The sequence below is a fragment of the Artemia sp. Qi Xiang Cuo genome, chromosome 4, assembly GCF_049724085.1.
Source record: "Artemia sp. Qi Xiang Cuo chromosome 4, ASM4972408v1, whole genome shotgun sequence".
In the NCBI taxonomy this organism is placed as follows: domain Eukaryota; kingdom Metazoa; phylum Arthropoda; class Branchiopoda; order Anostraca; family Artemiidae; genus Artemia; species Artemia sp. Qi Xiang Cuo.
Window position 1 is genome coordinate 55,007,828 of NC_142797.1, and position 13,803 is coordinate 55,021,630.

At 37.6% G+C, this 13,803-nt stretch overlaps 1 protein-coding gene across 1 annotated transcript in view; it reads left to right on the forward strand.

Moving 5' to 3' along the window:
• The window catches only part of LOC148953252 (brachyurin-like), a 29,418-nt gene that overhangs the window by 13,644 nt on the left and 1,971 nt on the right, over positions 1–13,803 (forward strand). Inside the window, exons 4-5 of the mRNA XM_089088422.1 lie at positions 433–602; positions 9,549–9,647. Coding sequence (XP_088944548.1) covers positions 433–602; positions 9,549–9,647 — 269 coding nt within the window. The remainder of the gene's footprint in view (positions 1–432; positions 603–9,548; positions 9,648–13,803) is intronic.

A 13,803-nucleotide genomic window follows, 5' to 3' on the forward strand; every position in this document is an offset into this window, starting at 1 on the left:
ATTTTACACAATATGACTCGCCATTGGAGGATTGAATTCTGACCTTACAGAAGAAGCAGAAAGAACTTGAATGATTTTCTTCATTCAAATTAAGAAATAGGCTTCATTCTGATTGTGATCAGAAATAAAAGTCAGCGGAAAAATCAAAGGTTTGAAAAGTCACCATTAAGCTGAAGGAAATTAAAACATACACAAGAAGGAATATACAGTGACTCGAGATCAAGGGACAACTCCTGAACGATTAGATTCCTGAATGATGTTTTTAACAGCATTGTAAACCTTAGAAAACGGTACAAAATCATTTTTAATGGAACTAAAACGAAGTGGTAATTCAAGCTTCAAGAATTTTAAACAAGTTATTGGACTGATCCTCTTTAAAAGTAACTGATATATGCCAGTTTCAAGATTTATTACCCTTTGTTATGTTTTTAGCATAACCTTCGTAGATGTTGTCCTTGGGGGTCACATGATCCGTGATGAAACAGAAGAAGGTCGAATGGAAATCACTGCTACTGAATATATCCTTCATCCAGGATGGAATAGTTTCACCCTTCGCGATGACATTTCCTTGATAAAGCTTCCCGAGCCTATTACATTTACAGGTATTATGCTGTTACTTTTCATTTACAGTAATAGGCTATGTTTTTTAGTCATTTTTTTTAATATAATTATGCTTTTTATCGTATTTTATATGGTAGCCTTGTTTCAAACAATTTTTAGACTTAGAAAAGAAATGTATATATTTTTAGAAATTTAATTGAGAGAAGCAGGGAGAAGAACGCAATATGCTGTGGAAACATAACAGCCACTAGCCTGGAAATCTACCATCTTACTTGGTTATGGAATGGGCAGTCATTACTATTTTAATTGGCTACAGAAAGAAATAACGAAAGACACCTTTTTTATCAATGCAGTTTATCAGCTTGCTGGAATTCAGCTGACCAAAGCTCTTAAGCTTTCTTGACGCAATAATTGCTGTCCATTCAGGGGTGGCTCGACGGGGGGGGGGTGATACACCCCCCTGCCTCTTGCTAAATTGTATCAGTCGTTTATTTTGGCCTCATCCAGGTCCCGGGCGATAATCTCAGTCAGTGACAGTCCGAGTCGTTTTCTTCTTCCTGGAAAGACTTTCACTCAAAGACAAGGTCGTTTAAATTAAACCAGGTTTCATAACCCCGTTAGGTCTCTGGTGAAATGATTCCCGAAGGGACTGGACTGGCAGCAACTCGCTTTGTTTCAAAACCTGTTGTTACTCGCATATAATTTGTGTCTGTCTCAGATAGGTCGTTCCGATTGAGCCTGTCAACATTATTGTAGGCTAGTTGTTAAAGTGAAGTCTGACTGGATAACATGAATAAACCGAAAGTGAGAGACAAGGTTACGTGCATGGACTGTGGGTCAAACTTTGACTACGAGTGGAAAAGAAGGCATGAAATTTCTAAACACAATGGAAAAGCAATCAGAATTCAAATGACAGGAGCCCCGCGAAGCCCCTTTGAAGCAAGTGTATCTAGGACAGTGAAAAAAGCTCGATTACAAAACGAGTCTGAGGTTGAGGTGGATACAGCGCTTGAAAAGGACAAGGAAGATTTGGCCATGTACCCAGAATTTGTTTCCCAGGGCAGGGGTGGTTCTGAAGACGCTGGACTAGCTAATTCAAGTCGGGAGGTAAGTTTTTGGCTACGACTCTAGTGAAACATAGTTACAAACTCGGCTTGTCTGCAAAACTTTCCGTGGAGATGTCCCCATAACATAATTTCCTCTTGGCAAACGCCCCCCATGGCGAAACGCCCCCAAACATAAATTTAGTACTTCGCCGTGGTCTTAAGGTGCATTGTCGTTAAATAGCAGCCGAATTTGTTTTTAAAGTGAAAAGAAGAAAAGGTAAATTTAAAAATTGTTATAATTATAACTTTCTTCGATGTTTTTTTTTTTTTGTTTTTCCGTATATATTATGGTGGGTTCTTGTTTTAAAGAAAGTTATAATGATAGAAATCTTTCTTTAGGTTTTGTTATTGTTATTAAATTTAATAATTTGTTTTAGTTCCTTTTTTTTGGGGGGGGGGACATGACGGGTCACTATTTAGAAAAGTTTTATGAGTTGGTAAGAGATAGTCACCGTAAGAAGAGTTTCCTGTGGGGGAACGACACCCTTTTCTACGGTTAAGGCAAGTTTTTATAATGGAAAAGTTTTAGGTAGTGTATGGTGACTTATTGTGTGTCCAATTTGGCTGCTAATTGATATTTAAAAAAGTGTAGGTGACGCATAACAGTTAAGAATTAGATTTGTTGCTTAAAGTAAATTTGTTGTCACTGAGAGGAGAGGAGATGGGATTTAAAAAAAAAATAGGCGTATTGTCGAAGTAAAAACGAGACCAAAGATTTCTATGGGATCCCAAAAATGGAATATTTATTGGACTTCTTGGTCCAGACAATCGGGTTTGCAGATTTCCGTTCTTCGCCAGACCCGTAAGCATGTTAGTATTTATCCCTAATCAACCGCTTGAAAATGTAAAAAAAAGAATGATAACAAAGTGGGGTTTTCGACGGATTACGACCAAACGGCTATTCCGCTGAGAAGAACAAGTTCAGATATGGATTCAGCAGCTATGTTTACGCCTCAATATCATCTCCAGTCGACAATAGAATTTACAAAAATCCTTTACTTTTACTGAATTCCCTATTTTAGCAATTCCGTGCGAAATACTTGTCCGGCAGGAAAATAAAGTTCAAAAACAGATTCAGCGTGTTTCATTACCCCTATATCGAAACTCTTATTATGATCAGAAAAATTTTTTTACCAATTTTGGCCGGATTCCGGGCAAACCAATTGTCTGGCAAAAATATAAAGTGACGGATGGCCAAGTATGGATTCAGTAGGCAATTTAACTCTATTTCCAATTTACAATCGACTTCATAACAAACTTTTATTTCTAGTACGCTAAATTTCCGGCTAAAAACGAATGCAGTATGTCTCCTTACCCCTTATACTTCGGATTTTGTTTTCGTTTTACCAAATTTCTGGTTTTGGCAGGATTCTGAGCGAACTACTTGTCCAGCCCAAAAAAAACTTCAGATACAGATATAGCATCTATCTTTACCCCTGTACCGAATCTGTGATCGACTTGCAGACACATTTATATTTCTTCCAGATTTCCAGTTTTGGACGCATTCCGGGCTAAATACTTGTCCGGGAAGAAAATAACGGTCGAAAACGAATTCAGTATGTGTCCTTACCCCTACATCGAACCTCTAATCAACTGCAGATACAACTTTTACTGTTAATCACTTTTCCGGTTTTGGCTGGATTCCGGGCGAACTATTTGTCCAGCGAGAAAATTAGTTCCAGATATGGATTCAGCATGTCTCCTTACACCTCTAAATCGACTGTGTTATTTAGTTTTAAAATATCTTTAACTAATCCCCATCCCTAGATATAGAGCTACATAGCCCATCTACGAAACTGACCTGTACTTTGACCCAAAGAATCCTCACACCAAGTTTGACCAAAATATCTATAGGCCTACCCCTTCGAGAGTTATCATGCTTACAGACGGACAAATTGTAAAAAGTCATAGATATCCCGTCACTTACATTTGGGATCCCAAAATTTTAAGATTTTGCATCGAATATTTAGATACAGTCTTATAGGCAAGAAAAGGCGGATGTGGGACCAGTTGCGTAGGATATTTACCGTCTTCTTCAGAATATACAGACTTGTCCTGGGCTGGCCTCGTGCGTTAGTAATCCTATGTCGTTTAAAACAAAGGTTGTAATAGTAGAAGTGCTTTCTGTATGTACTGCGGAAAACTTAAAAACCTGGTATTTCTGATTAACTGTCTCCTCGTAGTCAAGCAGACCAAAGGTTTCGATGGGATCCCAAAAAGTGGAATATTTATTAGACTTCTTTGTCGAGACAATCGGGTCTTGTAGATTTCCACTCATCGCCAGACTCCGTAAACATGTTGACATTTATCCCTAATAACCGCCTGAAAATTTACTTCTGCATCGCAATCCAAATCAAAGCTCTATATGACTTCAGAATTAAATCTAGCTTTTTATCAAATTTCCGGATTGCAGGCTTCCATACGAATTCTTTGTCCAGTGAAAAAAAAAATAAAGTTTAGACACTACAAATTTAGTACTTATTTTTACTCCAGACTCGGCTCTCTAATCGACTTTAAAAGAAACTTTTGCCTATAGCCAATTTCCCGTTGTGGCCGGATTCGGGGTGAACTGCTTATCCTTCAAAGAAATACAGTTCAAAAATGAATCTAGCATTTCTCCTTATCCCTATATCGAATTTCTAATCGACTTTAGAAATAAACTTTAATTCTACCAAATTCCCGGTTTTGGCATTTACGAACTTGACCTGTACTTTGACCCAAAGGATTCTCACACCAATTTTGAACAAAAAATCTCAATCCCTTGCTAGGTATCCATCACTAACGTTTTAGGATCAGAAAAAGCGGAAGCCTAACCTGGCTCGAAAAGAGTCAAACAAGGAGAATGCAAAAATCAGTGTAGTTCCGTTAGGTTGGATAAGAATGGCTTAAGAAGTTCGAGATCTCGGAATCTGACGTAAGTAAGATAAGGCGGGTCTGATGATTTAATAAAACCAATCAGAGAGATAAAAAAAATCAATCAACTAAATATCGCAGAAAAGCCTGATCAAGGAGTTATGTCACAAACATGAAAACAAACGAGAGATCAACTGATATAGCCCACAAATAAGCCAATAAAATATAGCACAAAAAGAAAAAAGGACACACTACAAAATTTCGGTGGTCTTAAATTAATCCACTTTGAAAGAATATTATTATATTTTAGCCGTGGATGTTTTTTTGGGATCCCAAAACGTAAGTGACGGATACCAAACTTGGTGCCTTTTGGTCAAGGTAAAGGTCAAGTTCGTAGATGGGCTCCCTAGCTCTATATTTGGGTGTGAGGGGTTTCGAGTTAAGGGGCGAACAAATATTTTTTAAATGCCAATGAGATAGTCACTTTAGAGGTAAGTAGAAATGCTGAATAAAAAGCTGAAATTTGTTTTCACACCTGACAATTGGTTCGCCCAATATCCGGCCAAAACTAAAAATTTGGAGGATGTTCTTGAAGCTGATTAGAGGGTGGATATAGTGATAAGGAGACATTCTGAATCCGTTTTTTGGCTTCATTTTCTTACCGGACAAGCAGTTCGTCCGGAATCCGGTTTAGAAGAAGGTAAAAGTTGTTCCTGAAGCTAATTAGTGGATCGACATAGGGGCGAGGAGACATTCTGGGTCCGTTTTTGAGCTTCATTTCTTACAGGACAAGTAGTTAACCCAGAACCCTACTAAAAACGGTTTTGGGGTGGTCTCCAGCGAAAATGTTTTTACTGACAATTTTGTTCCAGGAAATGCATGTTACAATTACCAAGGAAACACTTGGCGTTAGAACACCGACCTTGACAGAACACCTAGTGACAGAAACGAGAGATAAATTCGAAACCGGAGAAGACTTCATGCCATCGATCAACACAAATGATGAGAAGGAGTCAGATATAGGGCAAGAGGTCTCCGATCAAAGACACAACCTGAAACTCTTTTCATGTGTCGCCAAGCTGGAGTACATTATATCAGTAGTTGCTAGTTCCAATGACATAGTTAAGACCGTCCTGGAAAATTCTGCGTTGAACGCAAGAGATATCTTGGTGTAAATACAATCTACATCATCTTCTGTGTTTGAGGTGTGCAAGGGACTAACAGTCGATTGCACTGAAGACCTTCTTAACTTTTCGGCAACTAGTGGAGTTGTTGTCGAAAATCACAGTGACGATTCCGAAAGTGTAGTTCACAAGGATAATCCTGGAATAAGGAAGCCAATCTCCAGCGAAAACCAAAGGAAATACCTGATTACATGTGGTCATAATCAACCAAAGCTGAGTGTGTTCTCAGCTGATCCGTCAATATAAAAAAAGAAACAGTGTTGTTTTAACCCCGGCTGGGTTGAAGGTTATCTGTTCCTAGAGTAGAGTATAGAGAAAGATACTGGCGTCTCCTTTGTTTGCTTACTTTTCCCTAGTTATACGTGACAATATCGGTTCGCAAACACGGTGGTGTAAGACGGTGGGTAGCAGTGGTAGAAAATGAAGAGCCCAGGAAAAGCAAAGAAGGGAAAACTTGCTAGTCACTTCTCTTCCGGGTCACACAGAGCAGGTTTGTCGGATTATTGTCACTTTGTCAGCAGTAATGGTCATGTTGATTTCCTACTTGATAAAAGAACTCGAGCTAAGCTTTTGCAGCAAGCAAAAGATGAAGAGACAAACAGAAAAATTGTGACAATTCTTTTGGACGTTGCAAGAACCCTAGCGAGACAAGTCATTGCATTTAGAAGAACGGAAGAACAAGACGGCAACTTTGTTCAATTTGTTCAACTTCTAGTGAAATATGTGCCTGCTCTTGAAGCTTGGTTAAATGATTCTCGGTATAGACCATACAAAGCCACCTATCTACATAAAATGTCCCAGAACAAGTTTATTGAATTACTTTCAGCAGAAGTCAGAGAGAAGATTCTTGATGAAGTCCTGGATTCAAAATTTTAATATTTGATGACTGATACGCCACCTGATTCTTCACATTCTGATAAGCTTGCTGTCGTAATCCACACCATCAGCTCGGAAGGGATGCCTAGAGAGAGACTATTAGATTTTAGCAAGGCAAATGACAAAACTGGTCAGGGTATGGCAGAAAGTATAATAGGAATACTGATAAGGAGAAAAATTCCGCTGGATAAACTAGCTTTTCAGTCGTATGACTATGCAAGTGCAATGTCTGGTCAGTTTAATGGAGCCCAGCAGAAAGTATCGGAACTTCTCAGTCTCCACGTGCCTTATATACCCTGACAGGCCCACAGACTAAACACAGTGATAGAGCATAGTTACAATTCATCTCTCTTGATAGCCGAGCTTTTCAATATCCTCGAAGAAATGTATGTGTTCTTCTCTTCATCTACAAAGCGTTTTGCCACCCTTAAAGAAAAACTCTCTTCGATTGAAAACAGCCTTAATCTCCGAAATTTATCACGGACCCGGTGGACCGCAAGGGCTGAAACCATACAAGCAGTGGTTACTTCGTTTGAAGCAATAGTCTCAGCCCTTGAAGAAATAAAAGAGATGAAGAACGCCGATACAAAGACGAAAGCACAAGCCAGCGGCCTCCTGAAAAGGATTCTCAACTTTAATTTTATTGCCTGCCTCATGTTCATGAAAAATATCATGTACAAGGCCCGGATTGCAACAGAGAAGCTTGAAGAAGAGGAGATGAATATCATCGACGCAATTGAGATGCTAGATGCTACGAAGAAACTTTTTGAAAGAATATCTTGTGAGGAAATGAATAGTTTAATTGACAGTGCAGCACAGTTTGCCAAAAGGATGGAAATGGACCCAGAGGCTGATTTTATCAGACACCATCGTCGGAGACTTGGACCATCTCGTTATAACAGCCGAGCTCAAAGTCAAGCCGATATCTCAATGCATCAGTTCTATAGACAATATTTCAGAATTTTGCTTGAAAAGTTGACTACAATGATGTGAGATAATCTCAGAGCTTACCTTACTAATTTTCTGCCATTTTGCACCTTACTCCAGCCTCCTTTGAACAAAAGTATCTCAGTTGCAGATATTGAGCAAGCAACAAATTTTTTCCCAAACCAGGAAAGAGCTCCAGACGCTACTGCTCTTCAAGTAGATCTTGAAGTTTTATTCCAGTTTTGCCAAGGCGCTGCTTGCTTCAGAGAAGTCCTTGGTGAAGGACATCGCCGGAACCGTCAGCTTAAGCAAGCCAGTTGTCTCTGTAAATTGGCAGCGACTGCACCTGTTGCAATTGCAGATGCCAAAAGAACATGCAGCAAACTCAAGTTTGTAAAGAATTGGCTAAAAACTGCCATGTTTGATTCTTGACTGGATTCCCTCATATTGTTGGCGAGTGAGAAAGACTTCACCAATGGTGTAGACTTAAACAAGATTGTTCAGCGTTGGTCCATTTTGAAGAGGAGGCGAATCCAGATTCAAGATTTTCTTAGCTGTGTATTTGTGCATGTAGTGTTCCGTTTTTGTCCTTCATTGATCCCGTAGATATGTTTAAATGATAAAATACTATTGTCTATCAAATTTTTAGGTAATTACAAGTTGTAGAATCTTATCTACAAGTCGTTTAAAAGAAAGTTCTCCACCCCCTGGCCTGAGTGCTTCGAGCCACCCCTGTGTCCATTTTTAAGTTTCGGCTTCAATATTTACTTCCGTCAGAAAGTCTCTGTTTTGACAAAACAAATGTTTGGTTTTTAGTGTCCCTAAACAGACTACATAAACCTTACAAAAAGATATTTGGGGAAATTAGGCGATGAAACTACAAGATTTTTTTTCTTTTAATGGGAGATTAGTTACAGGTTTTACTTTCTACCACTCTTCAATTTTCCGGCGAAATAAAACTTTGTCACGTGGGTAGGATTCCCGAAGCATCCACTTCGACGGCACTTCCGACTCTACATTATCCCCACTATCTTTAGTTGGATATAATAAATTTATTTCTTTATGACTCATCTTCCCTGATAAAATTATCTTTTTATGAACATATAATGTTTACTTAGTGCGTCATATCAGAAAAAACTTTCACAATAATACTGTTTATATGGTGTTTTTGTTCCTGAATTGCTCAAATAGAAATTCATGAAAATGATGTACTGAAAAACTGAAAAAGGAAAACTACGTAGGAAAACCGTCTTTTCCAACGCAGTCTCCGCAGCGATTTTGTACAAAACTATCTTAAGAAAACTGGCATGGAACTCGGGAGGTTTTACTTTATTTTTAAAATTTTGAAGCATAAAAAAAGTATAGTCTATTTATCAGCAAAAATACCAACTGACGAATGATTTTCGAAAGAAAATCACTCGAAGCAAAACATATATAACAAGAAAATATCTTCAGACGAAGTGGGCGTTCAGACGCTGGATTCTGTCTCAGACTCTGTCCACGTTTCCTGCTCAGAATGGTTAACAATCCAAAGTATTTTCAGAAATAAAAAATTCAAATCATAATTCTCACCTAAATAGGTGTTTTCAGTTCTGAAAGTGCTGCTCGATAATTCCTATTTTCAGTTTTCAACCATTCTGAGTGGGAAACTTGGACAGAGTCTGAGACAGAATTCAGCGTTTGAACGCCCACCAATTATCCTTATTTAGGACTATTCGTCGTGTTAGCACAACCACCAGAATTGCTGGTCAATATTTTCTTTTTATTAGGTTCCAGGTAAATAAGAAGACCAACGTAATTTTCTTTTCGAGACATGGAAAATACAGAGATATATATTTGAGAGATACGTATTTTAAAGAGACGCAAAGGATTCTTTAGTACATTTATTTTCAAGGGCGGGTCAGGACTTTTTGTTAGGAACTATATAAAGCTTCGTTAAAATAAAAAAAAAAAATATAGTATTTTTTAAGTCACTTGAATTTTCTTGTCATATTTGGATTAATCTTTGTACTCATATCAATACATCATTTTCCAATTTTAGAGACGTACAGTCCAGTCTGTCTCCCCCGTTACAGCGATGTAGATACTACTTTTGAAGGTGTCATGGTAACAGCCTCTGGTTGGGGAAAAGATTCAGACAGTAAGATTTATTATTACATTGTCTAGGCTAGCTGTTATTATGAATTGACTATTTATTTATTAATATTGACTAGTATCTACAATTAACTAGGCTAGGTGGATGGTCTAGAAATAGGATATGGACTACTGGTTGTCGCTTATAAGAGGCAAATTGCCCTGTATATAGACTTGTGTGAATTTCGATTGCTCATATGTCTTTCGATTGTCTCTGCGGATACAACACTTTAGATTTTTTAAGGTTTTGCTCTTTATTTGACTGTTTCTTTGCTCTTTCAATACTAAAATCGTACAAAACAATTGGAGTAGATAATCATTCTTACAAGGCTACTGAGGTAAGCAGAACATTATCAAACCTCAATTATCGTCGGCTCCTACCTCAACTCCCTCTTGTGATTTTATTCTCCCGTCCTCCTTTCTAATTTTTCTCCTTTTTTTCTGCTGATGCTATCAAAAACTTATCAAGTTTCAAATATCGTCAGTCCTACCTCAACTCTCTTTTTAATTTTTATTCTTTCGCGCTTCTGTCGTATCTTTTCTCCTTTTTTGTGCTGAGCCAATCAAAAAATTATCAAAATGAATTATCACCGGCTCCCACCTCAACTCGAAGTTTTTCAACTTGAAAAGTTTCAAGGAAATTTTCTATCTATAAGACCTATAAATTGACACAAAATGGAAAAGAGGGACTTTTTGCTCAGTCTAGATGCTCCTCTGGTGAGTTAAAGAATTTCTCCGGAATTGAATCGAACCCCAAACCACGGGAGGGGAAAATAATTTTAGTACCCAACTCTGTTCCTCAGCCCCTTCATCCCCTTAGAACAGCCATGTTCCTTCAACTTTGAAAAAAAAAAAAAAATTCTAGGTGAATGAAACCATCTGAAATAGATCAGAATCCTGTTGAAAGCCAAGCAAGATCTTACCCCCACTCTTTCACAGCTTATGGCTTGAAAAGTTCTTGGTAATAAGATATAATTAAAAAGAAAGGTACAAAAAGGAAAGGACCATCAAGTTTGTTTAAAATCTGGCTCGAATATTAGGAGCCCTTTTCCCGATTCTTGTCAAACTTGAAAAAAAAATCTTTAAGATTAACAGGAATCAAGCTTTATAAGGATAAAAATTTTGGAGATGTGAATTTGAAAACATCTTTCGGGAACAGAGCATATATAGATTTCGAAAATTTAATTCACCTGGTGCAGTATTTTAACCCTGTAGCAGCACAGTAAATTGATGCCTAGCTTGGAAATATAAGGCCTTTGAGTTCTATTTCAGCTGCTTCAAGGTTGGTTGGGTAACAGGCTTGTTAGCTATCCCTTTAAAAACATCCTAACGTCGACCTTACGTTCCGTGAATGGCTCTGAAAGATATTCATCCCTACCCTAGTGCAATGGCGTTCAAATTTTCAAAAAAAGCCCCTCTTCTCAACTTTTATCGTGCTCTCAGTTCCTAAGCTATTAATTAAATAAGAAAAAAATGTTTTTTTAACCGAAAGTAAGGAGTGGCATTAAAACTTTAAACGAACAGAAAGTATTCCGTGTATAAATGGGGCTGTCCCCTCCTCAACGCCTCACTCTTTACGCTAAAGTTTTTTATTATTTTACAAAATAGAGTTGTGAAAAAGAGTCAAACTTTAGCGTAAAGAGCGAGGCGTTGAGGAGGGGACTACCCCTTTCGTATACAGAATAATTTCTGTTTGTTTTAAGTTTTAATGCCGCTCCTTATTTTCACTTAAAAAACTTATTCTTTTTTATTTAATTTCTGAACGTTTTTGATTTAATGAAGGTTTTGATTTTGGCTCACCCTACATGAATAATTAAAATTAAATTTGCATATTAATTTACTTTTTTTGGTTAAATGGCTTTCTCGAAAGTTGTTTAATTTTATTTACGAGCGTTTTTATTACTAATAAATATACGCAACTTACGAATTAACTGACGTAACGAACTTCTATATTCATATATTTTTAATATGTATATTAGGGTGTTCGTTCCCTAGTAAATACCTCGCTCTTTACGCTGAAGTTTGAATTGCATTCCAATTCTTTAAAAAATGACCCTTAATCACAAAGGCCGTTAATTAGAGTAAATAGCTCTTATAAAAGTACTAAAAAACCTTCAGCGTAAAGAACGAGGTATTGACTCGGGAGCGAACCCAATCATATACTTAACAATTTCTGTTCTTTCTAAGTTTTGATGTTGCTCCTTACTTTCAGTTGAAAAACTTTTTTTTAATTACTTTCTTATTGTTTTTTTAAATAATGATGGGAAATCCGGCACCCCCTTCATAGCAATGTCCCGTGCCCCATTAAAACTTCCTCCATCTAAAGATCCTCCCACATAACCTCCGACTTGCCCCCACCTCCTTACCTGAAAAAATACTCCCTGAAAACGTCTGTATACTTCCCAATAACCAATACTATATGTAAACATTGGGCAAAGTTCATACCTTGCAGCCCTTCCCCCGGGAACTCCGGGGGATTAATTCATCCTCAAAGACATAGTTATTATATTTTTTGACCATGCTGAACAAATTGGCAATCACAAAATTTGACCAGGTGACTTTGGGAAAAAGAGTGCGAGAGGGGGCCTAGTTTTCCTCCATTTTTTCGGTCAATTAAAAAGGACACTAGAACTTTTATTTTTCGTTCGAATGAGCCCTCCCTCGATATTCTAGGACCACTGGGTCGATACGATCACCCCTGAAAAAAACAAACACGCATCCGTGATCTTTCTTCTGGTAAAATACAAAATTCCACATTTTTGCAAATAGGAGCTTGAAACCTCTAAAGTTGGGTATTCTGATACGCTGAACCTGTTGGTGTGATTTTCATTAAGGCTCTATGACTTTTAGGGGGTGTTTCCCCCTTTTTTCAAAAATCAGCCAAATTTTCTCAGGCGCGTAAACTTTGATGGGTGGGACTAAACTTGATGAAACGTTTATATTTGAAACCGGCATAAAAATCTGATTTATTTGATGTATCTATTGGTATCAAAATTCTGTTTTTAGAGTTTCGGTTGCTATTGAGCCGGGTCGCTCCTTACTTACAGTTCGTTACCACAAACTGTTTGATAATCAAATGTTTTTGCTTATTGACTTTCCAGAAGGTAAGTAGTTTTGCAACATCAAAAAATACTAAATCATTTAATAACATGCCAAAGCCTGTAGTAGAGGTCAATGGGAAACGTCCTAAGATGAAAATACTTCAAAAAAAAAACCTAAAAAGTATACTGTATCAGTTTAAAGTATAGAAGGGCTCTTAAAATATTTGCAGTTAGCAGTGATGTTATCTGCAGATGTTGCAGCCCCTCCACTTTATTTGGGAATCATCTACTTAACCTGTAAAAGTGAAACATGAAAAGACTGCACAAACACTCTTTTTTAGAAAGAAAACTCTTTTGAGTTTCAGTGAGTATCAAACAGTTCGTGGTAACGAACTGTAATTAAGGAGCGACCCGGCTAAATGGTAACCGAAACTCTAAAAAACCGGAATTTTGATACCAATAGATACAGCAAAAGAATCAGATTTTAATTCTGATTTCAAATATATAAGTTTCATCACGTTTAGTCTTACCTATCAAAAGTTACAAGCCTGAAAAAATTTGGCTGATTTTAGAAAAAAGGGGGAAAGACCCCCTAAAAGTTATAGAACCTTAATGAAAATCAGATCATCATATTCAGAGTATCAAAGAACCCTATTGTAGAGGTTTCAAGCACCTGTCTACAAAGATGTGGAATTTTGCATTTTTTGCCAGAAGAAAGATCACGGATGCGTGTTTATTTGTTTTTTTGTTGTTTTTTTTCCCAGGGGTGATCGTATCGACCCAGTGGTCCTATAATATCGTGGGAGGCCTCATTGGAATGGAATTTAAAAGTTGTAGTGATCTTTTTAAGAGACCAAAAAAAAGGGCAACTAGGCCCCCTCCCACGTTCATTTTTTTCCCAAAGTCACCCGATCAAAATTTTGAGATAGCCATTTTGTTCAGCATGGTCGAAAATATGATAACTATGTCTTTTAGGATAAATTTAATCCCACGAAGTCCCCGGGAGAGGGCTGAAAGTTATGAACTTTACCCAATGTTAACATATAGTATTGGTTATTGAGAAGTATACATACGTTTTCAGGGGGGATTTTTTCTGGTAGGTGGGGGGGGGGGGTTGGGGGT